The sequence below is a fragment of the Rattus norvegicus genome, chromosome 10 (assembly GCF_021556685.1).
Source record: "Rattus norvegicus strain SHRSP/BbbUtx chromosome 10, alternate assembly SHRSP_T2T, whole genome shotgun sequence".
In the NCBI taxonomy this organism is placed as follows: domain Eukaryota; kingdom Metazoa; phylum Chordata; class Mammalia; order Rodentia; family Muridae; genus Rattus; species Rattus norvegicus.
Genome location: NC_141543.1, coordinates 81,208,207 through 81,235,147, shown reverse-complemented (window position 1 = coordinate 81,235,147; position 26,941 = coordinate 81,208,207). Strand labels below are relative to the sequence as shown.

At 44.2% G+C, this 26,941-nt stretch overlaps 1 protein-coding gene across 7 annotated transcripts in view; it reads left to right on the top strand.

Annotated features, from left to right (window-relative positions):
* The window catches only part of Stxbp4 (syntaxin binding protein 4), a 159,257-nt gene extending 134,349 nt beyond the window's left edge, over positions 1 to 24,908 (top strand). For all 7 annotated transcript variants that reach the window (XR_015630624.1, XR_015630626.1, XR_015630623.1 and 4 more), the window contains 2 exon segments: positions 2,874 to 2,931; positions 20,672 to 24,908. Coding sequence is in view for 4 of the 7 variants with exons in the window: in XM_087572136.1 (XP_087428262.1) it covers positions 2,874 to 2,931; positions 20,672 to 20,786 (173 nt within the window). In the remaining 3 variants the exon portion in view is untranslated.
* Positions 24,909 to 26,941: the final 2,033 nt, after the last annotated feature.

Below are 26,941 nucleotides of genomic sequence, written 5' to 3'. Positions count from 1 at the left end.
CCCCGTGCTCAGTTCAATGGTTGGCTTCGAGCATCCACATCTGTATTTGTCAGGCTTCTGTCAGCAGGCACTTCTTAGTATCTGCAATAGTGTCTGGGTTTGGTGTCTGTATATGGGATGGATCCCCAGTGGGGCAGTCACTGGATGGCCTTTTCTTCAGTCTCTGCTCCATGCTTTGTCCCCATATTTCCTTTAGACAGAAGCAATTCTGGGTTAAAAATTTGGAGATGAGCGGGTGGCCCCATCCCCCAACTGGGGGTCTTGCCTAACCTCTGGATATGGTCTCTGCAGGTTCTCCCTCCTCTTTGTTGGTTATTTTCCCAATGTCATCCTCCATGGGGTTCTGGGAGCTCTTGCTTTTCTGGTGTCTGGGACTTTCTGTTGGCTACCCCATCCCCCATTGCTACACACCTCTGTTCAATTTCCTGACCCTCTGTACATCTCCCCTGTCTCCTCCCATACCTGATTCTGCCCCCCTTTCCCTTTCCCCTCCTCTCTTCCTCCCAAGTCCCTCCTACCCTCTACCTCCTGTGTGTATTTTGTTCTCCTTCAAAGAAGGACTGAAGCATCCACACTTTGGTCTTCCTTCTTCTTGAGCTTCATATGGTCTGTGAGTTGTGTCATGGATATTCTAAGCTTTTTGCCTAATATCCACTTATCAGTGAGTGCACACCATGTGTGTTCTTTTGTGACTGGGTTATCAACCATCCAGACTTCCCAGAGCTCCCAGGGACTAAACTACCAACCAAAGAGTACACATAGAGGGACCCATGGCTCCAGCTGCATGTGTAGCAGAGGATGGCCTTATCTGACATCAATGGGAGGAGAGGCCCTTGATCCTATGAAGGCTTGATGCCCCAGTATAGGGGAATGTCAGGGAGGGGAGGTGGGAGTGGGTGGGCAAGTGGGGGAGCACTCTTATAGAAGCAGGGGGAGGGGGATGGGATGGGGGTTTGCAGAGGGGAAACCAGGAAAGGGGATAACATTTGAAATGTAAATACATAAAACATCCAATTTTTACAAAGACTAGTGTTGCAGTGTATCCTCTACTTTATTAAAGATGCCTGTGACTCTCAGAAACTGGGAGCAAATAGAATTGTGCCAATCAAACAAGTCATCTAGCAAGTAAAGGCCTCAGTCACATCACAACCATTTTCTACTTTTCCAGTCTTTGCCACTTCACTCAAAAACTAGAGTATTTCTGTCATATAAGCAAGGTCCTTACCTGCTGCCATCAGACTCTTTCTTGCAGGTCAAGGGGCTCATCACTGTTAGGTGAAAGTATCTGTTTAAAAGAAAAAGATGGAGAAAGTGTAAAAACAGAAAAGGAATCGATTCCACCTCGTAGGGCAGTAGCAGTATATCGTAGTTGATCAGTGGATGTGAAAGAACACATGTGCAAGACGTACCTTCCAGAGTTTTGCTTATACTGAGTTCTCAGCGGCATTGATTCCTACTAAAATAGGAATCGGAACATACATTCATGGAGAGAGGGTAGAAACTCCAAGACAGCCTTGTTCATCTATGGAAGAGATAGTTACAATAACATTTTAGCCTACAGTCAGATGAGAATCAGTGTAAAGTAAAATCTCCTGTTTGTTTTTCTTAACCACATAAAAAAGAATACTAGTGTCTTCTCGGAGAGATAATGTCGTTAGGAACTGGACGGAAGTGGAGTAAAGGTTTATTTCATCCACGTGTTACATTCTTCCCACACTTCCCTTCCTGGCGTTGGGAAGAATGAAAGTCATCGAGCATTTGTTCTTAAGGTCATTTACATTCCCAAACCGTAGGCTGCCTGAGGCGTGTAACCCGTTTCTCAATGTCTTAATGTACCGTATACCTATCAAAAGAGCTTTGATAACCAGTATCACCAGAGCTTTATAGGAAAACACAGTTAAAATCTTTAACTATCCCCAGTGATAGAGCAGAAGTGGTAGAAACCATCACATTCTAGAGATGCAGTGTAAAATTGGGATGTAAGAGAGTGTGGCAGCCCAGTCCCCCGGCATTCCCCCTTCCTCCCGGTCAGAAGACTGAGGCAGGAGGAGCTCAAGTTTAAGGCCAGCCTTAGCTACACAATTAGTCCATGTCTAACCCATGCAATCTAGTGAGACCCACTAGAGACAAGAGAGGGAGGTTGGGTGGGGAGAGAGGGGTGCTCTGTCCTGTTCTGATGAGAACAGAACTCCTGTACCGTGTGCCCCTATGTTGCCTGCTTACTTCATTCCATATCTCCTTTTAGCTCACTGTTCTCAATCCCATTACAGAAATGGAAGCTAAGTTTAGCAAATTGTTTGGCCTTTTATGTTTAGTGCACAAAATTCTTAATTAACAAAGTAAAATGCCACCATCCATTGTAAATCACTTTGCTAAACTTTCAAACTTAATAAGGAATCTTGTCTTGTCCAAAAACTCCTCTCCAACCCCTGCTGATCTGGCACTCATGCCCAATTCCCTGCGGAGCTGAGGGAAGAATGCAAAAGGAGCCAATTAAAGAAACTTTGAGCCAGAATAGACAAGCAGAGGCCATCTTGTCCATCCTCCTGCCTCCAGGCAAAAACCAGCCACTGCAAACACAAATTTCGGCGTGAATCCTGCTGACAAAAACGCTCACCACATGTAAATGATAAGTCATAGTCCAGTTATTGCAGCTAAAGCAGATTGTTAACTGTTCAAGACTCTATTTACTGCCTTGTAAAGATGCTGAGCACCAGACCTCCTCTGAATTGTCTTAATTCCCCCTTTCGAGAAAATAATTTTGTGCAAGAAATGCACTCCAGTAATTGTCAACATGAGGGAGGTTTGTGTCCAGAAAATAAAGTTATCTTCATCATCTTATTAAATGTATTTTTGGTCTCCTTTCACTCTAGGCTTACCTTACGGGTGGGAGGAAGCTTACACAGCAGATGGGATCAAGTACTTCATCAAGTAAGTACAAGCGTCTCAGCCAAGTAAGCAATTTTGCTCACATCTGGAGAGAACCTGGAAGTTGCAGAATAATCAGCAAAACCAAGAAACCCTCTTGGAGGTTACAAAAATTAGAAACAAGAAATGAAGCCTCGCCATCTTCATTGCATGTGATTTAAATGCTGATATCAGATGTCACTGGAGGGGGTGTGAAACCCTAGTAACAACTTCTAGGGAAATAACCAAAAAGCTAGAACAGAATTAATTGTGATCTGAACTTGAATGTTGCCGGAATTCACTGGCAGGATGATATCATTGCCAGTTTTGAAAAATTAATATCTAATTAAAAAATCCATTTGCCACGTCCTAAAACAGAACTGACGGTGACCATTCCCTTTAAATGCTGTACAGAATACACTGACCATTCATTCTATAAGCAATGTCTGGTCATTTCTGTTTGCCTGAACTATTCCTGGACGATGTAATGTGTAGACTTCATGCCCGAGAGCTTGGAACTTATGTGGCCATAAGAAATGGCAGACAGTAAGTAACCAAGATAAAAATAGGACACTGTGGACAGTCCCGACCCTGGTGTGTTAACAGCAACCTTTAGGATATGTGAACCATCCTAGCATTTACCATAATTTGTAGAGGAAGAACATCAGAGGCTTGAGTTGCTGCCAGGGAGTCCCTAGGCACTGTTACAGAATCAGAAGCCAAGCCTCTGACCCAACAACCTTTCCTATTCTGGTTGCACTGGTTCTCAACCTTCCTGATGCTGTGACCCTTCAATACAGTTCCTCATGTTGCTACCTCATAACTGTAATTTTGCTAGTGTTGTGAACCGGAATGTAAATATCTGATATGCAGGATATCTGATGTTTGAAGCCTAAAGGGTCTTGGCCCACAGATTGAAGACCTCTAGACTAGATTTTCATTCATAGAGACCTGGAAGTCTGAGCAGGAAAAGATTCTCTTGTGCTGGTCTGGACAGTTCTTCTCTGAGTACAGTGAGCTGTCACATTTCCACCATGCTCTGAATAAGTCCTTTCATGTCACAACTGGTGTTATGAGAGTTGCATGGAGAGATCCATCTCCTCCCTTGGATTCCTAGAAAATCTCCTTCTGGCAAATGTGGCAAATGCTGCATCAGAAATACTCTTGCTGTCCTTTCAAATGTCTACATACTTTCCAAGAGATATGTAGCTTTTGCTCTCCCAAACCCTGTGCTCGACACAGGTTCCTATACCTCTCTTAACTCCAGTGTGTCTTCAAACGAGGAGAGCCCTGTTACCACTGTAGAGCTGCTGATGTTAAGTACTCACCATGCACCCTGAACTCAGGAAATGACCAATAACTACTTATCATTAGGTTCCATTGTGGGAAGATAACATGTAAAGAAAGTCCAAAGTCTGCAGATCATCACCGTACAGAGATCTCGAATTCAAAACTTCCTATTTGCAAAGATGTGAGGAAGAATCCTAGAGATGCCTGGCAGTTTTCATGGCTTTCTTTTTTTCCTGTTCTGTTGGTGGGTGATAAACGGAGATGCAGTTTATAGCATGAAGTCGAGAGAAGTCTTGGAACCTCATGTGTAGATCACACTCAACAACCAACTGCTCACTTCCAGAAACATTCCCCTTCTGGGAACAAACCTACTTGCTGATACACTGCGGTGATCATGTCTGGTTGCTGGGCGAGTTCATGCCCTCTGCTGTAGATGGCAGAAAGGGAAACACCATATTCTAATGTGTATCCAGCCGCAGCTGACACTCACTGGCCAGGAGCACAGTAAGTCTATTTTTCCATTCGTTGTATCATTTAATCCTCTTACTAATGTGGAAACTGATACAGCAAGGTTTCATCATGTCATCCTAAAGTCATGTTGATGACGAGCTGCATCTCACCCTCAGCCCTGCCTCCTGAAAGGTCCCCCAAGAAAAGCCGTGGTTGAAGAAGGAAAACCAGCATTCACTAGTAGCTGAGATTCTGCATTCAAATGCCTTGGGAAGTGTCCGTGTCCGCACCCCGTTGAGCCCACTTACCTAAGATGAGCAGTCTGTCAGTATGTCCTACCTCACAGCTGAATGGCAGGGCCTGATTAGTGCTCTGGGAAAAGACCTCTGAGGACATAGGAAAAAACAGAGCCAGATATGGCCAGCCAGAGAAATAATTTGTTCGACCTTCTGGTCCCCAACTGGATGAGCCACAGGCCCTTAGGAAGTAATGGCTTTTAGGCTGGACTTTACTATGATAATGAGTGGACCATAAGGAGAGGAACCAAAGGAGAAAGCTAGCAAGCTCTGGCCACTCCAAGGTCTGACTCAGTTCCTATGGAAGGAATCGAAAGAGTGGACATTACCCCAAACTCTTCATCTCTACTCAGAAAGCATAGTCCAAAGTCTCTTCTGGAAATTATCGGTTCCTTTCATTGACCTTATCCATGATGTGGGAGGAATGCAAAAGAGAGAGAAGACAGACTTTTATTTCCAAAGGGCATGGGATGGGAATCACTGTCACACCACTGTAGCAGAGACTGTCAAAGAGGCTAGACTAAACTCAGCAAAGTCACCCCTAATCAAACCGCAGAGCCAAGATAGACAGAGAAAGAGAGAGAGAGAGAGAGAGAGAGAGAGACAGAGAGAGACAGAGACAGAGACAGAGAGACAGAGAGGCGCAGAGGCACAGGTGCTATATCACTCTGCCATCCTGATTTTAAGGTCATCTGTTGGCACAGGCCAAAAGGACGCTTTAAACAGATGTTGTAGAATGTTATACTTTGCCCATTTTAAAATAGCAGAACTTGCTTCTAAGAACAAGAAGTTATCTGACTCTAGAACAAGAGTCAAAATAAGAAAGTCTAGCCTCTGCCTCTTCGAAGAGTGGAATGATTGCCATGAGTTAGGTCTTTCTTTTGTGAGCTTAGCCCTGTTCAAGCAGCAAGCTGCCTGGGTTCCAGTCTTCCCATTGTACATGTGTTATTTTTTCATACGTGTTATGTTCCTAGCTTCTTTTAGGAGCCCATTGGATGAAATTGTTATGAGCAACCATCCTTAGGCACATGCAGCGGATTTTGTAGGAGTTATTAAGCTCCTCACTATAGCAGACTCAGTTGCATCTCTAGCTGACCTGGATCTGTCCATCCCTCTCTTCACCCATTCTTTTGTTTCTGAACAGAAGCCGCCCCTTTCCCAGGGGATCTTTGTTTGATGAGGATTGTAACACCAGAGAGGCATCAATGATTTAAATTGCTCATCAATAGATTTGAACTGTGGGTCTGCGGGGGTGCTTATGTGAGTCAAGGACATCCTTTTGGTGCAGGTAGCCCCAGTTGTGTAAGGCCTTCTGGTTTGGGGAAGTAGAGACTGAACTTTTGACCTAGAGAAGCCTGAGTTGCCATGCCAGTATCTCTCAGAATAGCTCCATAACATGTGTGTGCTTTAATTTCCACATAATAATGACCTTGTCCCCCACAAAACACTTTGAATAAAACTTAGCCTCTTTTACCTGCCTTCACCATTTTGGTGAGGTTTTCTGCATGGTCCTTAGCCACATTCAGTGATGTTCCCAGATGAGCAAATCATACACAAGCCTACTGATAACATTTTCAGAAATATTGCTATTGGTTCCTTTTCATTCTTATTCCACCCCAGCCAAAATTTTGGTCCTGGGCAGCCTTTTGAGGGAGGAGTGGCTCATTTATAGGAAGCTACTTTTCAGGCAAGAAATAGCTTCACTTAAAAAGAAAGACTAAAATTACTCTCCCAAGACTCTGGAGGAGACGATGGTCTGCGTGCATATGATCTCCTGACAGAAATTGGCACCTGTCACTGTCACCCAGAGATGGAACTGTTACATCTGGCGGAAGCCAAGCCTCAGGCAAGGGTGTCTGTGAGAGCCACCTTGAGAATGCCCAGGCACTTATGGTCCTTGCAGAGTATTTCTGTCCATCCCCATGACCATAACACCTCCATTGAATACTGTGTCATCTACTTAAGTGCTGACAAAGAGAAGCTTGTCTCCCACCCATGCAAACATCACCAGAGCCGGTGTTTCATAGAACAGACATGTGCTTCTTTGCATATGCACATGTGCATGTGGGCACACTCACTTGCCATAAATAAATATGTAAATCACACACATATTTGTATAGAAAACAGCACTGCATTCTGGGAAAGATTTTCCTATTTTTTCATAAGAAAGTTCTAGCATCCTTAACCTTAATAATAAAAATGGTCAACACCTTAAGCATGCTGACAGATAATTAGGTGGATGGCTGGTCATTTTTCCACCTAAGTTCCTTTTTGTCTACTTGGTGTTTATTTTATTTTATCATGTAAAATAGGGTGGGACACATGAATGCCACAGTGGAGTTACCCCCTTCTTATTGTTTTGAGGCAGCTGATGTTATTCCTGCGGCTGTGTTTATCGAGCTTCCAGATTCTCCTGTCCCTTCCTCCCCTCGCACCACAGCAATTCTGGGATTACAGTGCGAGCCACTGCACCTGGCTCCTATCCACGGGTTCCAGGGATTGAATTCAGACTACGGGGCTTGTCGTCAGGCTCTTTGAGCTGAACCTTATCCAGTGAATCATCTCCCAGCCCTTCTACCCAGCTTCTTTTCATCCTCTGAAGTCACATACTATGAAATGTTTATTGACATTTTTGGTTATGATTCTACTTTAGAATTACATATACTTTTGGTATGTGTTATATAACATGATGAAATTACCATGAGTTCTGCTTGTAAAACCAAATCGGTCATAAATTGGACGCAGCTACCAATTGATATCCTTATACTTGTTTAGCTGTATATTGGAGGATTTGGATTCACTGTGATTAATGACCGTTAATTCTCCATTTCTGCATTTTAAATTTTCCTCAAAATTTGAAGCTTAAAATAATGTATATTTATTTTCTAAACCAGTTTCAGATTCCCGCAGGACAAGAGCAACATTCCGCACTATTCTGGCTCTGGCCCTCCTTGCCTTGTTCTCCCTCTACTCCACCTCTCTCTTTTTCTCTCTGACCTCTCATGGAGTTGTCAAACTATCTGTTAAAAGGGCCGAGAAGTGAAGCATGGCTTAGCAGGCTCCCTAGAGCGCTTGCACCAAACACACTCACAGTGCTACTGGCAGGATGCTCTAGTCCTCGCCATGTCTCGGGCATAGGGATATAGGATATTCTCAATGTAACAATGCTTTCCCCCAGAGCAGGAGATGGGAGGCTCCCAGACAGATGTGTGTCCTCTATAACCTGCCTCAGAAGTGTGTGTTCTGCCATCACATAAGTCACAGGTCACAAGGATCAACCTGGTACATGTGTGAGGCAATGACCTAGGAGTATGGATTCCAGAAGTCAGGGATCACTGGTAGAGAATGCTAACCAAAGGGCACATAAAAATATGCTATATGTTCATCTAATATCTGTACATAAGTAATATAGAAATCTTAATATCAGATACTTGCTTTCAATACCAAATTATACTCCTGGCAGTATATTTACCCACTGAGCAATCTTGCTGACCTTTATAGAATTTAAAAGAATAGAAAATACAAAATGAATAATTGGAAGTCCTGGAGTCTTAGACCCTAACTGTCGTTTACAAACAGATGCTACCTGAAGTGACAGTGACAGTAATGCAAGCAGAACTCAAGGTGATGGTGGGGGAGGGAGAGGAGAAGTAGGATTCTGCTTGGAAATACAAACCTACTCATGTCTGCTTGGTAAATCCATGGCAAATTATTACAGCTTCACTTGAGCGGACATTGTCAAGAGCTCCCCCACCCCAAGACCTCATGAGTTGATCTGCTTCCTTTTCCGTGAGTCAGGTAGCTGCCACTGACAGACTAGTGTAACCTGTGGCCCATTTGAAGAGAGGTCAGGACAGGTTTTATGCCCCTGACTTGATGTTTGGTGAGAATGTGTTGAGGCTCCTCTGGGACTTCTGCATGTATAAGAGTGAAAACTTACAGGAAGAGCCCATAGGGACATAAAGGGGGATGTAGGTCTTCTCACGTGGCTCTCCAAAACCACTTCTGATGAGTAAGAGGTGGGGTCTGCAATGAGTCTGCACAGATAGGGAGTTCTTCCATCGAAGCTGAGCTGTCTAGCAGTACATCTTAAACCCAAGCCGAGGGTCAGGGCCGAACTCTCTGTGCTACCTGCTTAGAAGTAGTCGTTACCTGCCACAGAGCAGGGCATGTTTGGGGACTAAAGTTCAAATGAATGAATACTGTTGGCAAGTTGGAGAAGCCATTGAAGGGAGTAAAAGGGCGTCTGATGGGTTTTCAAGTTGATGCCGCCACATTCGAGGGTGAGCTGGTGGGTCATTTCAATGCCTCTGTGATTCTGATTCCTACCTGAAAACATGGAGAGTTTGAGAACTGGGTGCACTCTGGATTGTGAAGCTCCTAGCAAAGTCCCTGGCACCGGGTGAGCGCTGAGCAGGCGTCTGTTTCCAGGGCCTTCTTCATTCTGCCGCCGTTTGCCAGTGAGTTTTAAATAACAACATTTGTGCAGCTGCAAATAGAAACTGGTAGCCAAAAACTACATCCATACAACTCTCTGGCCAGTCGGTGGCCCTGTGCTGGGAGCAGAAAGGCTGCACTGACCACAAGCCCCAGACAGCTTGCCCGAGAGCGTCTATAAATATCTACAAAGAGGTGTAGGAATACCAAGTGCTGAAGAAGAAATTGTCATTTAAGTGAAAGGCCAGCCAGCTGGCTCGGGTTCTTCAGGATGGCAAACCCCCTGAGATGAATAAAGCGTCTAGCTCTAGACTCCGCGCACGAAACCCTGCGCCCACTTAGCCAAAGACAGGTACAGCTTTGCCTGAAGCATGGTTTCCGGTGTCACATTGGAGTATTAAAAACCCATCCCCTGACAGCACATGACTTTTATTTTTATAGATATTTTTAGCAAGTACCGATTTTCTTTTCATCAAACCTTTCTCTGCTAGCTTTGGTCGCTGTATTAGTCTGCTAGTGCTACTGTAAGGAAATGCCACAGACTCGGAGCTTAAAGAGCAGAAATGTTTCTCACAGACCTGAGTGCCAACGTCTGAACATTAAATTCTAAAGTGTCAGCAGGACTGGCTTCTGATGAGGCCGCTGCTACCCCTCTCACCTGGTCCTTTCACAAGCCCCTCTGCCCTCCCCTGTGTCTGTCTTTGTGGGTGGGTGTGGGTGTGGGGGTGTGTGTGTGTGTTTGTGTGTGTCTGTGTGTGTTTGTGTGTCTCTGTGTGTGTGTATGTGTGCATGTATGAGTGCGTGTGTGTCTGCGTGTGTGTCTCTATGTGTATGTATGTGTGTGTCTGTGTGTGTATGTGTGTGTATGTGTGCGTGTATGAGTGTGTGTGTGTCTGCGTGTGTGTCTGTATGTGTATGTGTGTGTGTCTGTATGTGTTTGTGTGTGTGTGTCTGTGTATGTGTTCGTGTCTGTATGTGTTTGTGTGTGTGTGTGTGTGTGTGTGTGTGTGTGTGTGTGTGTGTGTGTGTTGAAAGGGGGGGTGAGGAGAATGCTCTGTTGTTTCTTGTCACAAGGACACAGGGGTCCCTTGCTTTCCCTACACACAGTCTCCAAAAGCAGGGCTTTCGGTAAGTTTTACTAGAGCATGGCACTGTCCCTAAGTCACTTTTCTCTTAACTTTCACCTTTGCTTCACAGGTTCTCATGACAGCAGGCAAGCATTCTACACAGAATTACATCCCCAGTTCCTTTTACCTTTCAGTTTGACACAAGGTCTCACTATGTTGCCCAGGCTGGTCTTGAACTCATAATCTTCCTGCCTTAGCCTCCCAAATAGCTGGAATGACAGTTTCGTGCCAATAGACCTGACTGCCTTAACTTAGTTTCCGTCATATCTACCCCTGCTAATATCAGGAAGACCCTTGGTGTGGGAAGCCCTAGGCCCTAGAACAGCTCTGTTTGTGTGAAGATGGAGCTGTGTACAGATGTGTAGTCAAAAGAAAGGAAAGTGATTGGTGCTGTATATCTCAGCCCCAGCCCTGGTTCTGTGTAACATTGGACAGAGCACTTTAACCCTCTAAACCTCAACTTTGTCAACTATGAAATTAGAGGGCAAAATAATGTTTTTTGAGATTTTTTTATGAAAAAGTAAATAGGGAACAGTATTAAGGAATGTTGCACACTAGATATTGCTTGTCTGATGGAAATCATATCCAGCTGCCTCAGACCAGAGCATCTCTTTGTGGGTTTGCTTTGTCAGATGAGGTCCCTGTGTAGTCTAGGCTGGCCTCAAACTCACAACCTTCCTATCTCAACCTCCCTCTGCTGGTATGGCAGGGACGCACCCCCATGCCAACTGGAAGTCTGCATTGAATGTGTGATCTCATAGCTAGGAGGCTGCAGTGGTCTCCCTGGACCACAGCTGCACTTCGTTGAGTATTAGCATTGATCTCCAAGACAAACTCCATCTGGCTACTGGAGCCTTTAGGGTCCAAGGTCTAGAATCCTGGGTTGGGCCTATTTGATCCTTTCACAGGCTGAGAAATCCTGGTGTGGTGTAAAGTCGAGGCGGATTGTTCACCTTCACTCTTGTCTTTGGTAACATTGTAACATTTTGCACTCTAGTTGTTCATTCAAGAATGTTTTTAACTAAGGATTGTATTCCTTTACAAAGAACAATTAAATCTCAACGCTTGGGATTCTAGTATCTTTACTTAGACTCCCGTCTATTTAGAAAATAAGCTTGAGCCCAAATTGTTTCAATTATTATACAGCTCAATTGCTTGCCCCAAATTAATAAATACATCTTGCAAGTCAATGGGAGTAAGACTGTTGGTAAGGGGAGCTGGTGGTGCTAATTACCTGGTGATGTTGGTGTTCTTTGGGTGACTCTAACTTCCCTGATAATACTCAATCTCTATAAACACATATAAACCACTTAGGGAAAGTCCACATCATTATCACATTTGGGAATTACCTTATCTTCAGTTATAAATCAGCTAGAGTACCAGTCAAGGATTTACCCCAGTGCTGTGGCTACAGGGATACTCAGAGGGATTTATAGTGATGCATGCCTCAAGCACTCCCTGACGCCATACATGGTGTGTGGCAGCGCCTTGCTACAGCTGAGGAAGCACACAGCCTCTGACCCGGCTTCACACAAGCCTTTATTTTCTCAGTTGCTCACATAATGTTTCTCATGAATTTCACAGGAAAGGATTTTTAAAAGGCATAATAGCTTTACATATATAATCTATGATCCTTGAGTTAATCCTTTAATTAATTTCATTTTGCAAAACTGAAGAGCCCTTCTCTGGAGGTCACTTAATCCGTCCCGGAGCCTCTTCACATATTGCTATGGAAACCAGCCTGGATAATAGATGACTTGAACATAACCGGTAAATTCTCAGAAGTCATTAGTTGGACCTAGGTGCTGGTTCGGCCATGTGCCAGCCCTATGCCCTGGAGCTAACGATACCATTTTCTCAGCATGGTTTCCTTCTATCAGTGACCCAGCTGGTCCCACCTGCAAAGGTGGCGTCATCAAAAACAGCCAGGATTTAAGGCTCATGGGAGAAACACAGAGGTCCTTTGTATACTGTGCTGGTTAAGTCTCAGGATTGTTTTTAGTATGAGTGAAAGTATGTTGCAATCTCAAGCAGCTTCAGAACATAAGCTTCCTGACCTTTGAGGTGGTCGCCTTCAGAATCCCTTTCAGCTTTGTGGCTTTATAAATCCCTTTCTCCTGTAGCACATACCTACTTTAAGGGCTCTATTTTTTAATTGTGTGTGCGTGTGTGTGTGTGTGTGTGTGTGTGTGTGTGTGTGTGTGTGTGTTTTACCACCATATATGTCTGTATACTACATTTGTGCTTGGTACCGTCAGAGGTCAGAAGAAAGTGTCATATCCCAGGGAACTGGAATTACTGATTACTGATGGTTGTGGACCACCATGTGGGTGCTTGGAACCTAACCCAGGTCCTCTGCAAGAGCAGCAAGTGCTCTTAAACACTGAACCATCTCCAGCTTCTTCTATATTTTTGCTGTGGTCAGTTTAATTTGGGTAGGAAAAAATGATTTTAGAATCAATATAAAATTAGTTGAAATTGATTTGAATAATTTGGGTGGGATTTTTCAAGTCTCAAATTTGGAACTTATGGAAAATGTTAATAAGTTCATTATGTATTACCAAAAAAATCAAATCCAGGCCCATAAAGCTTGTTTTGTAAGGCTTACTAAAAGCATTGGAATTTAAGTTGATTATTGGTATATTTCAAGTAGCATGAAACATATTCCTAATTTACCAATTTTAAAATATAAAATGCATATATGTATATATTAGATTCCTCTCCAGATACTCTCTTCCTGCTTGGCACTGATTAAAGCTACCATATACTGCCACAGATCTGCTTTCGGTGGCTTAACAGTCACAAGGCAGTGCAGAACCCTAGCTGGTGAGTGTATGGCTTATCTTCTGAGTGCCAAACTTGAGACCCAGACCCCTTCTGTCTGACTCTGCCATTTCTAAAGTCATGAGGTGTCTGTAGTCAGTGAGTGGTTGTGGAATGAGAGCGAAGGAGACATTTCAGCTTTTTAAAAACCCCTCTCCCCAGCTCTCAAAGGTGATGCAGCAAATCTGCCCCTTCTCACTGGACTCAGAGAAGGATGCAAATGAGAACTGGGGGCCATAGTCTCTGCTGGGCAGCTGGCTCCCATAACAACGCAGCAGTGTGGAATGGACAGCACGGCAGTCCAACACAGGTCATGTGACAGAGGACAGGTGTACCAACTGCACACATCTATAGAATCGTTCCTTAGTGTCTGCAGACACCGTGTATAGGTGTCAGTGTTGGTAGGATACATTTTTTGCTTTATTATATGAAGGTTTTCTTTTATTGTGATGATGAACATGGATCACTATTAATGTTATGATATTATAATATGTTATAATATTTCTTTCTTTTAAAATTAATTATATAAGCTTTGGAACTCCTGAGATTTTTCTTTCTCTTTTTTTCTTTTTTCATCTTCACTACTCTTTAGTAATCAACAACAATCTGAATAGGTTATCGGAAAAAAAGTAACCACTAAAACAAATACTTTTATCTGGAATTTTCTTTCAGTATCTTTTACTAGTCTACTGACAGCAATTTTTCCAATATTACACACACATACACACACGTACACACAGAGGATCAAAACATGTTCTTTTAAAAATGTGTATATAGATAGATTGATTCTTATATAATTTTATAGCTGAGATCTAAAGATTAATTGAATCTTAATATTTGATATCTGCTGTATATTTCATAGTGTCATAAACAGAATAAAAATCAAATTCTAATTTGTTACCTTTAAAACAAACATTCTTTCAAGTACCAATCTTTTGCCATCATTAATACTTGTATTTTGTAGCCACTTAAAAATGTTTCCAGTGCTTCAATATTACGGGTCCTGAAATAAAATATATTAAGGAGTCTTTGCCAATTTTTACTTTCTGATTATGTATAATATCAAAATAGTAATTATATTACGTATATAATTATTCCCCTTAAATTACATTGAAAAGTCATTACTTTTCATTTATTATCCTGCAACTTTGTCTTAGGCATGATAAAATAATCCAGGCAAGTCTTCCTAAACTCACAGTGATATAAAAGCACATCAGCAATGGAGAGTGAACAGGAGGTCATCTTTCACCATCAGTTAAAAAGGAATTTTGTAAAGCTGTTGTACTTTTTGTGCTTAAGTCACTTTTTGCTAGGGACTGTCCTTAATTTTTATTTTGAATTAAGTTAATTTGCTTTTCGTTTTGAAAGAACACATTCTGATCCTCTAGCTAAGAAGTAAGAAACATAAGGAGGGTAATTATAATGAGATTTAAATAATTCACTCATTTCCTTGCCAATAAAATAAAGCATGTTCTCTTGGATTCTTTTAAGTAAACTCCACAGTATGCCTTTTAATTTACTAATATTATTTTTAAAAACAGCATTGGCAACCTGCTGCTTGATAGTTATTGATATCCAACTGTCAATCGCTTAGAAAAATTAGTATTAGCCTTTCAGATGACTGCTTGACTCCCCAGGTCAGGTCAAATGCAGTGTCTGCAGAGCCACTTGTCAGGGGCACCATGTGTTCAGATGAGGACATTGTGTGTCTCACAATCAGGTCCATTTATTTACCGGCTCTCTAAATTTTTCATTCTGAACTGCAACATCTCCCTTCATGAACCATGAGGCCTTCATTAATTAAACAGAGTAGTCAGCTGGACTGATTTATTCTCCACCCTCAGCTGAAAAACCAAGCACACAACCAGGGCGGAAATATTTCTAATACTAGAATGTTCTCCGAGCCAGTAAATCTAGGATTATCTCATCATACTGATTATGTCAAAGAGCATTGGCCACAGTGCTCAGCTGGACAGAAACTGAACGGGAGGCTGCAGCTGGCTGCACTCCAGCAAGCAGGCAGCATTGCAAGGTGTTCTTGCACTAATCAAAAGGCCCTAATTATCAATAAAACATTGCTTGAGTGTCTGCTGGTTGCCTGGGTCAGCTTCAGGCGTTCTGTGTGTTTGGGTCTAGTTGTTCCTTCTTGTTGTTGCTGTTGTTGTTGCTGTTGTTGTTGTTGCTGTTGTTGTTGCTGTTGTTGTTGCTGTTGTTGCTGCTGTTGTTGTTGCTGTTGTTGTTGCTGTTGTTGTTGCTGTTGTTGTTGTTGCTGTTGTTGTTGCTGTTGTTGTTGTTGCTGTTGTTGTTGCTGTTGTTGTTGCTGTTGTTGTTGTTGCTGTTGTTGTTGCGTTGTTTTCAGAGATCCAGTTGTAGACTGTTCAGCACCAGAAACCATTTCTCTGTTGCCTAGGTTTTATTTTTGTTGTAAATAGTTACTGGGATTTCATAAGTTCAGGTAGGATTTTCCGTGTGTGTGTGTGTGTGTGTGTGTGTGTGTGTGTTTATTGAAACAATCAAACTACCATCTTGGTTTTTTTTCCATACAGAAAAGTGTACTGTGAATATAAGATTAGTCAAACATTATGGAATGACATTGGAGTGAGGCCACATTTTGTCAATAAAACGTCTTGATGAAGGTTATTAACAGGGAAGGATTTCAGATAACACTTTCTTTCTTTTTTTTTTTTTTTTTCTTTTCATCTTTATTAACTTAGGTATTTCTTATTTACATTTCGATTGTTATTCCCCTTCCCGGTTTCCGGGCCAACATCCCCCTAGCCCCTCCCCCTCCCCTTCTCTATGGGTGTTCCTCTCCCCATCCTCCCCCCATTGTCCCCCTCCCCCCAACAGTCTAGTTCACTGGGGGTTCAGTCTTAGCAGGACCCAGGGCTTCCCCTTCCACTGGTGCTCTTACTAGGCTATTCATTGCTATCTATGAGGTCAGAGTCCAGGGTCAGTCCATGTATAGTCTTTAGGTAGTAGCTTAGTCCCTGGAAGCTCTGGTTGGTTGACATTGTTGTTCATATGGGGTCTCGAGCCCCTTCAAGCTCTTTCAGTCCTTTCTATGATTCCTTCAACGGGGGCGCCAGTAGGATTTGCTAAAGGAGGCAGAGGCAGGAAGATCACGAGTTCGAGGCCAGCCTGGGCTACAGATAACACTTTCTAATATAGGTGGTAGAGTCAGTAACTATATTTTTCTTAGATACACTGCTTTGGATTACTCTGAGTTACCAATTCACCAATGTCCATGGGTTACACAGTTGATACTTCAAGAATGAGAATGTCATTTGCAAAACTTGGCTTTCTTGCTTCCTACTCTGCCCATCCAGGTAACATTATAAGGGAAGCAGTATTTAAAATAATTTAAATTACACTCACTTAGGTACACCATTCATTGTCACTGCAGGTAAGCATAGGATCGCTGCAGACAGACTGTGAAATCCACTGAAGAACGGCATCCAGCACATTCCCTTTCATGTACTCTGTAGAATGGCGGCTGTCCATCTCACCTTGCCGTGGTGTTCCAGCCCTCTTGGTTACACTCCTTAACACTCCTGTAAAAGCACTTTCAGCTTAGGCCAGCAAAAAATCCTTGAAATGAAATGAACCTGTTCAAAGTTGATGCCCTAGTAAGGTTAGTCTTCATAAGAAATCCCTTTTTAAACCATTTTTTAAAAGAGTAGTAATGTGGATTGCTGCTGAGAGAATGATACCTTTTAAAATATGTTATTCCTTGTTTGATAATCACACACATGCATACAATGTGTTTTGATAAAATCCACTCCCCATTTCCTCCCTTATCACCCCTCCCTTGCCCACCCCCATAACTCTTCTCTCCCAAGGTCATGTGCTCCTGTTTTAAGCCCTCCAAGGCTACTCAGAACTATCTGTATGTGCACGTATGACAAGCATGGGTAGCGCTCAGGGGCGGAATCCCTGAAGGAAGCTGACTCATTCCTCCACTACAGCCATCAGCTGACAGTAGTGCCTGTGGGAGGCTGGTGGGGCTGCGTGCACCTTTCCCCCATAGGCAGGGATTTAGGCTGGCTTGCTCTTGTGCAGGTCTTATGCACAGTCACGCCTGTGTGAGTTCATAAGTGCAGCAGCCCTGTCATGTCCAGCAAATACTTTTCCACTGCAGACATCCACTACCTCTGACTCTTTCTGGCCACTGTTTCTCAATGATCCCTGAGTCTTGTAGGTTCAGGGTGACATCCCGTTTAGAGCTGAGCATGCCACAGGTGTGTATTATCTGTGTATTAAGTTGTGGGTTTCTGTATTAATCACCTGACGAGGGTAGAGAGATGTGTTGTGAATATGGATATGAAGATAAGAATTTGGGAGGCAGTTTATCACTTTGTCTATTTAGCACAGTAAGAGTATAAGGTTCTTTACAGCCTATGACCTAGATAGCCATGGCATTTTAGCCCTATTGATGGGACCACACATGGGTTCCATCTAGGGAGTAAGTTTCAAACCCAATCAGGAAGTAGTTGCTTACTCCTGTAATGTGGGTGTGACCAGTGGGCATATCTTGCCAGACCGGTCACTGTGGTTCACAGGGTCGTGGCTGGCTAAGACTGTGGATGGCCCTTCTCCCTTGCAGCATATGTAGAACCTGCAAGCACTGTGGAAGCTAGGCAGTAAGGGACGAAGCTTCCAGCTCGGCACCAGTTTGATTTCTCCATGCCCCATGACTCAAATATGTAGGATCGTCAGCAATAGGGTCTTACTGTCAGGTTCTGGAGGAGAAGAAAGCCATAGCAACAGCCGGGAATGTCTGGGGCTTGGGGAGCTATGGCCTCACTTGCCAACAACTCAAGTGGGTAACCCACACATGACACTTGTTTTTTTTTTTTATTTGACAGCCTATTGTATATAGGATTATCATTGTCCCACAGTTATAAGGTAACACAATTTAAACACCTTTTATATATGATTATATTCTAAGAAGCTTCTACAGTGGTAGTTTCCAGATAGGTTTTTCACTGATACTTAGTGCTAGTTACCCCTCACAGACTCCCTCTCTACCACCACACTCAAACTTTGCAAACCATGAAGACATCTGGGCCTTGTCACCTCCACTTTGATTCTTGAACAACTTGAAGTCCTTTACCCCATTGTGAAACTATTAATAATCTACTTGCATTGGAAGATACATTTATAAATGTCCCTCTAACCCCAGCCTGCCACTCCAAGGGCTGAGCAAATGGTAGTGGACTTAGAAGAACCATCTGGCAGGAAGCAGAGCTAGGATATGAAATCTCCAAGTACACGTCCACCAGTCGGGAGTGTGATTTGTGGCATTCTGCCATTCCCCAAATGCATCCCTACCTATGCGCCCCTTCCTCCTCTCTGCTTCTGTCCCCTCTCCCCACAGTGCTCTTCAGGACACTTGTCATTTGTTCTGAGACCACATCAGGCGCCACAGATGCAGAGATAAGAAACAGTTCCTGCCATCAAGGAAAGGAGCTTTCTAAGAAGCAGGGCAGCTGACATGACAATAGACGTGCATTTATAATTAGTTGTGTCAGAGATGAGACTGTGGGTTCAGATGGGAGGAATCTGGAAGAGAAATTGCTTCTTTGCAGTAGGTGTGCAGTAACTCTCTAGGGAGGGAAATGTCTCCCAGGATCATTCTGTAGAATGTTCTTGACCCAGAGTTGGGTAGGCCCGCGTGGTTCTCAGGCAAATGACAGTGTATGCTTTGTCCTTTAGCACGGTCTTTGGGCTGGAGTGGAGAGTGAATTAGGAAGGGACAGAACTCAGACAGAAAGAAGTAACGTCAGTATGGCAGATTATTACATTGGAAAAGGAGGGCAGCAGACAAGCTCCAGAGATTGCACCCAGCGAGACAGCCATAGACATGCTCACATCCATCAGGTGAGGAAACAGGAGTTCAGGGTGATAAATTCATCTTCATCCGTGGTTATAAAAGACCCTTAAAACCTCTCCAGGCCTTCTTGGATTTTTAATAGACAAAAGCCATGATTTTTTTGACATTTTTTTTTCATTTATTTTTGGATTTTTTTAAATTTACATTTTAGATGTTATCCCCTTTCCCGGGTTCTCCTCCAGAAACCCACTATCTCCCCCTGCTTCTATAAGGGTGCTCACCCACCCACCCACCCACTCCCTCTCACCCACCTTCCTGCCCTGACATTCCCCAATACTAGACCAAGGGCCTCTCCTCCTATTGATGCCCGACAAGGCCATCCACTGCTACATATGCGGCTGGAGCCATAGCTCCATCCCGGTGTACTCTTAGGATAGTGGTTTAATCCCTGGGAGCTCTGGGGCTTCTGGTTGATTGATATTGTTGTTCTTCCTATGGGGCTCCAAACCCCTTCAGCTACTTAGTCCTTTCTCTAACTCCTCCTTTGGGGACCCTGTTCTCAGTTCAATGGTTGGCTGAGAGCATCTGCCTCTGTATTTGTCAGGCTCTGGCAGAGCCTCACAGGACACATCTATATCAGGCTCCTGGCAGCATGCACTTATTGGCATCAGCAATATTGTCTGGGTTTGGTGGCTGTATATGGGATGGGTCCCCATGTGTGGCAGTCTCTGGATGACCTTTCTTTCAGTCTCTGCTTCACACATTGTCTCCATATTTCCTCCTGTGAGTATTTTTGTTCCCCCTTCTAAGAAAGACTGACGCACCCACACTTCGGTCTTCCTTCTTGAGCTTCATGTGGTCTGTGAATTGTATCTTGGGTATTCAGAGCTCTGGGGCTGATATCCACTTATCAGTGAGTGCATCCCATGTGTGTTTTTCTGTGACTGGGTTACCTCACTCAGTTTTATCCATTTGCCTAAGAATTTCATAAAGTCATTGTTTTTGATAGCTGAGTAGTACTCCACTGTGTAGATGTACCACATTTTCTGTATCCATTCCCCTGTTGAAGGGCATCTGGGTTCTTTCCAGCTTCTGGCTATTATAAATAAGGCTGCTATAAACATAGTGGAGCATGTGTCCTTGTTATATGGGAGCATATTTTGGTTATATGCCCAGGAGTGGTATAGCTGGGTCCTCAGGTAGTGTAATGTCCAATTTTCTGGAGAACCGCTAGACTGATTTCCAGAGTGGTTGTACCAGTTTGTAATCACACCGACAATGGAGGAGTGTTCCTCTTTCTCTACATCCTTGCCAGCATCTGTTGTCATATGAGTTTTTGATCTTAGCCGTTCTGACTGGTGTGAGGTGGACTTCTTAACACTACTGGATCTGGTTCTAATTGCTTCCTGTCTCAGGGGCCAACAACTGGGTCCCCAGGATCAGTACTTGTTCAGCTGAGTAGAGAGATGTTCACATGCTGATGTGCACCCCTTGTTCTTCTCAAGCCATGTGACACAGACCACGTCCTGGATCCACCCCATGATGAGTGTCCTGAACCTGTCCTGCGCAGAGGAGAGTGAAGAGGACTGTCCCAGAGAACTAAGGGAACCGAAAAGCTGATGAGTTTCCACGGGCAACGGAGCTCCAGAGACTTCCGACTTTTCAATATATATGCACAACCAGACGAACGACACCACAACTGAGACACAGGACTCCAGCACATGCTACCAGGCCGGGTGTCGAGTTGAAACCGTGGTATTTTTGTGTACATGCTAAGGATCAGTTGCCACTGTAGTAGTTGTTTGAAAATAATCTAGTCATATATACTCAGATTTTATATGCATATATCTTCTCATTTATACTTAGATCTTTATAATTCAATGTATAGTTCCTTGTTTGGTATAAGATACAATGGTTCGTACAGCAACACTTTATATTGAAAAGTTATATGAACATAGCGAACATTCTTGATAACTCCCCCTCTCTCCTCACAGCGTAGGAAAGAATTCTGAGGAAGCTAGGGGAGGGCGCCCAACCCTATCCCATTAGCTGCTGATTGCAACTCTTGGGTTTTGGGGTGTTTTTTTTTTTTTACCAGTGCCTCATAGGACACCACATGACATATCATTAGGAAACTTCTATCGTTTATAAAAAGCTTTCAAACCTCGTCTTACTTAAACCAAACAGCACGGCTGTTCCACAGGGCATTTCTACTCACGGCTTCAGCTGGAGAGACAGTGGTTCCAAAAGACAGAGCGTGCAGTGCCGGGGATGGGACTCACACCTTACCTTCCGATTCCGTGCCCAGGCTCCCTTGCCCTGCTCCCTACTGACCTCACAGAGGGAGATCTCGGCCCAGGAGAGCATCCACTTTCTGTTGACGCAGCTGGGTCCACAGCTGCGCATTCCACACCTCAGAGCCAAACATTGCCTCTTCATAACCCCAGTCTCTTCCTTCTGTGGCCCCATCCCCACCCCCACCACTACCCGTAGACACTCACCAAGCAAGGCACTGCTCTGCGACTTTTCAGTGGGCTTTGTTCCATGACTGGATTTTCTAGAATAGAGACACTGGCTCATGGCAGTGGTTTGCCATGCTTGGGTGCCATGGCCAGTGGGAGCATCTGAGGAGAGCTGACAGGAGAAAGGTATCTTTTTAAATACTGCTGGAGTTGCCTGTAAAAGGGTGGAGGCCAGGAGCCAAGCAAAGCAGCCCAGCATCACTTAGGTAAGCATGGAGCTCCCAAGAGCACAGTGCAAGCATCTTTACTTAAAGCCACTTTATAAATAAGCCACTGAGTTCCTGCAGTGAAGTAGCACCTATGGCGGCATCAGACACTAGCGCCTACATGTTCTGCAGAGTTTTACCTCATATATGGAATGTATATGGAGAATACATGTGGGCACGGTGCTCACCCATACCCCTTAGTACATTTAAGATTTAGGATTTAAGTTGAATCCACTTAGGATTCATGTTTGCCGTCATGAGGAAGAACATAAAGCCAAATACAGACTGACAAGGAGACTTTAACCCCAGGAAAGACAGAGTGGCTGGAGCAAATGTAGGCCTCTCCTCACAGCTCTCTGGATCTTAGGACGCTTCGAAGAGGATGATTGGGGTGGGGGTGGGGGGCAGCTTTGAGAGCAGCTGCAGCGGGAGCTGTTTCCTCAAGTCCCAGAGAAGTGAAGAGGCACCCACACACTTTTATGAGAGGAGTGAACCAGCACACTCCTTTTAGGAGATCGCCCCCTGCCCCCATTGCAGTGTCCTCCCTTGTTTGTGAGGGAGCTGACATGGGACCCTGAAGCATGCAGTCTGTGTGTGTTCGTGTATGTGTGGCACTCACAGCCTCTCTGCTGCTTATACCAAGTTCCTCCCTGTTTCTACCAAATACATAATCAAACGACCTAGAAATGCATAGCGCTATTTACTGAGCACTGTACCGTACACTGCAATGTACAATGAACAACTTTTGGGAGGCTTCTTGGGATAGCCTCTCCCTGTGTATACCATCCTGGCCTTGAGTTTGCAATCCCCCTGCTTCAGCCTCCCAAGTACTGGTATTTCAGCAACAAGCCAAGAAGCTTCCCAAAGTGATCCCAATTATATGAAGAAGCCGAGGTTTAGAGAGAAGTGGTCACTGCCCAAGGATCCCGCCGTGCCTATGTGTTGATGCTGGACCTGAAGGCAAGTCTTAGACCCCAGGGCTTCCTTAAACCAGGGGTAGAGACTCCTGGATTTAGTCAGCCCTGCAAGACTCCAGCTTTCAGTCATGAGGAACTTCCTGGTTCATGAGAAAGGCATTCCCCAGGAGAAAATAGCATCCATCCGGTTCCTCTGCATCTGAACTTTTCCTGTGACTGCAGCTAAGGACGTTCACCCTGAATTAGCTGAGTCTGGTGAACACTCATTGAGAACTACGCTTTAGTCTCCATGACCTCCAGACCCACAGATAAAGGACAGATGCTCAGAGAATCTCCAGAGGAGGGCTCAGTATGAATGCTTCTCCGGTGCAGACAGAACCCTGGGTTACTTGTGGGGAAGTGGATGTTCTTTAAGTTACCTTATCCCTGTCACTATAGCTATCCATAAAAAAATGCCCCTCTGCTGACCCACCACTCAGATCTGGGCCACAGGAACTGAATGTGGTCACATCCCTCCCAATGCGTGTCCCAGAGGCATTGGCCAGCAGCTCCCTTCATAGAGTGACAAGGGGCTTTCCCTTGGAATGCTCGTTAGCTACCAGCATTGTGGTTAGCACTCTGGTCCAGGGCAAAGTAGGGCAATAGCTAACCATTCCTTGGGATGTTTTAAAAATAAAAACGATCTTGAAAGTCAGCAGTAGTAACTTTTTAACTCCTAAAACGTAAAAATAATTTATTTTCCTTTCAAAAAAACAGATCAAGGTTCTGTGGAAATAAATTGAGTTTGATAAATAGCCCATCTAACTTTCTAGAAGCTTCCATCACCAATATTGCAGTAAATATTTTCAATCGAGGGCAAGCATGCCACCCTTAAACAGCTCACCTTTGAGTTAGTATCTTACGGTCATCTTTTCATAGCCATATAGGCATCCTGATGCACTTTTAAGTCTCTGCTTAAGCTATCTCGTCCCAGAATGCCCTTCGTCAGTTGTTCAGCAACTTATTAAAGAAATCTTAGACTACTTTAAGTTCCTTCCTGTAACAGTGTCATGGCGAGCATTTGTGTATTTGTTAAAACCTTTTCTTCAAGTATCCATGCACTCAGATACTGACGTCGGTAGAGTGAATACTTTTGTAAGCCACTGTGTCAGAAGTACAGTCAAAGTTCTGTCACTGAACCAAGAGCTTCTCCAGCCCTGCGTAAAAACCTGGATGTTTTAATCACTTCATTTTAGCATCTCTTTAGCATCGGAGACTGGCTTGCTGTATGGGAGAGAGTCTGGCAGTGACTAATTCAGTGTTCCAAACATGGCATTCCTCTCACTGCTTTCTGCTTTACATGTAATGATGATAAGGAATTGCTTCAAAATCAGCACAGAGAGCAAACTTATGAATACAATACAAGAGCCACCATTTCTCCATCTGTGGCATACGTCCTCGTGCCCACACGATTCAACTCAGCACGCATGACCTGAGCACCTACTGTGTGCCTGGCCGTGCACAGTGTGATAGCTGTGAATAGTACAAATTTCCAAATCAGAGAGCTCAGTTTCTTGATATTTCTACACGGACACACTGTACAGGGTAAGAAGTTAAGGATTTGTTTCCTAAGAATCCCTTAAATTTGAATAATTATGGAAAACATTGACACCCCCCACCTTGGCTAGAATAGGGGGAGAAGGAACGTGCTGGAAGAGGCTCTCCAATAACAAATGAAAGGCAGCTGTCAAAATAGACTCAAATAGCACACTCATAAACTGCTTGCGCAATCAGAAAATATTATCCTTTTTCTAGGGAGAAATAGGACATTTCTCTACAGTAAGCAAAATGTAACTTTTTGAAGGGTCAACACACTTGACATTTTTATGTTACTTATACAGACAGAACTGAACAAACATTAATGTGGCTTTCACAGTCGTGGGTATAATTTTCAGGATGATGAAAAGCACAGACTATGCCCGTGGAATTTAAAGAATTAAACAGAATGTGCCTGTGAAACATGACTTTAGACATGTACTACATGAGATGGTTTAGCCATGGCTGTTCACATGTAATATCACTGTATCAGTAAAGCGATTTAATAAACACTCGACACAGTGCTAGGTTTCCTTTTTCAGCCACCCTCTCCTTCTGCCCTGCCCTCTGTGTGTGTGTGTGTGTGTGTGTGTGTGTGTGTGTGTGTGTGTGTGTGTGTGTGTGTATGTATGTGAGAGAGAGAGAGAGAGAGGAGAGAGAGAGAGAGAGAGAGAGAGAGAGAGAAGAGAGAGAGAGAGAACGCAAGCATGTAGGGGCCAGAGATGGCTCTTGAGTGCCCTCCTCCATCACACTCCACCTATTTTTTAACCTTCGTCTCCCACTGAGTGATCCTACGGCCCCCGCTTCTCTTGCCTTGGGATTGGGAACGTGTGGTGCCTTTCCACGTGGATTCTGAGAGCGTGAACTGAGGTCTTCCTGCTTTCTTTCTCCTCACTGAATCAGTCAACTCCACAGGTCATCTCCCCTGGCTTTCCCTCCATGCTACCTTTATTAATTTTAACCTTGATTTTTATCCTTTCAGGGTGGGTTATAAAATTAGGTTAGTACCTGTGCCAAAACTGCTTCTAGGGAAAGAGATGTGGTTTTAGCAATTAAGAGTATGTAACCTCCCAAAAGGCAGTCCAGTGACACGCCCAAGTTGGGATCCAGCTCAGGAAGAGGTCCCAAGGCCTGACACTACTACTGATGCTATGGTGTGCTTACAAAGGGGCCTATCATGGCTGTCCTCTGAAAGACCCAACAGGCAGCTGACAGAGTCAGATGCAGATACTTAGACCCAACAAGTGGACAGAAGCTGGTGACCCCTGCGGTTGAGTTAGGGAAAAGCTGGAAGAAGGTGAGGAGGAGGGTGAGCCTATAAAGAAGACAGCAGCCTCAACTAACCTGGTCCCCAGGATCTCTCAGACACTGAGCCACCAACCAGGCAGCATCCACCAGCTGAGATGAGGCCCCCAACACACATACGGCAGAGGACTCCCAGGTCTGGGTTCAGTCAGAGAAGGAGCACCTAACCCTCAAGAGACTTGGGGTCCCAGGGAGTGGGAAGGTCAGGTGGGGTAAGTGTGGGGCATTCTGTTGGAGATGGTGTGTTGGGGGGTGATGTGGAACAGTTGGAGGGTGGACCAGGAGGGGGATAAAGTCCATAAAAAAAAAAAGATTAAAGAGTAATAATTTTAAAAACTCTATAACTTCCCTAACAGAACCAGAGTTGGGTTCCCATACCCACATCCGGTAGCTCACAACCACATTTAGTTGCAGCCCCAGAGCGATTGGGTACCTTTGGCCTCCGTGGGTATCTGCACTCGCATACCCAGAGCCACACATATAGGTGATTAAAAATAGAAATAAAGCCTTATGGATAAGGCACTTCCCTTATCCCCCCTTACCAAACTCCTCTCTGGCCCCTCACCCTGCTTCTTCATTTTACGCCATTCATATATTTGTCATGAAGTTGTTTCGTTGTCTTCTTTGGGGACAGAGGTAATGGCCCAAGCTCCGTGGGGCAGGAACTTGGCCTCTCTCATTCACCTTCAGCATGTAGCGCAGTCCTTGTCCCATGGTAGATGTCAACTTGCATTTGCTGGATCGGTCTCCAGGGTAGCTCTTTCCCTTTTCTGTTCACTTATTCACTGAAACGCCAAGCACCCCACACACTGTTACGCATCAGGAACGCAGTGCAGAGCACACATGACCGCAGCCGCCCTGTCATGTAATTTGCATTTTATGCCAAGCACCTATAACCGAAACTAACCAAAGCCTTTCCACTTCCGCTCTTTTATCGCACATTTAAACAACTAGTCCCACTAACACTCATTGCCCCAAGAGAGGATGTAAGAGAGCAGACGAAAGTATGAACCTTTAAAGAGTAAAAATGCCATAGCTGGCTGGGAAGATGGAAATGGTGTGTGTGCTCCAAAGTAGATCTGAGAGCTCTGTACAAGGAAGCCTCACTTCTAGCTAAGAAAAACTTCATCTCACTGGGTGTGAGGAAGAAAATAGTCACGAGCGGGACCCAGAGGGTGCACCAGGACCTCACCCTCTGTGCAAACATCTAGGAATGAGGAACCCCCTTTGGTGTCTCTTAGTTTAAAGAG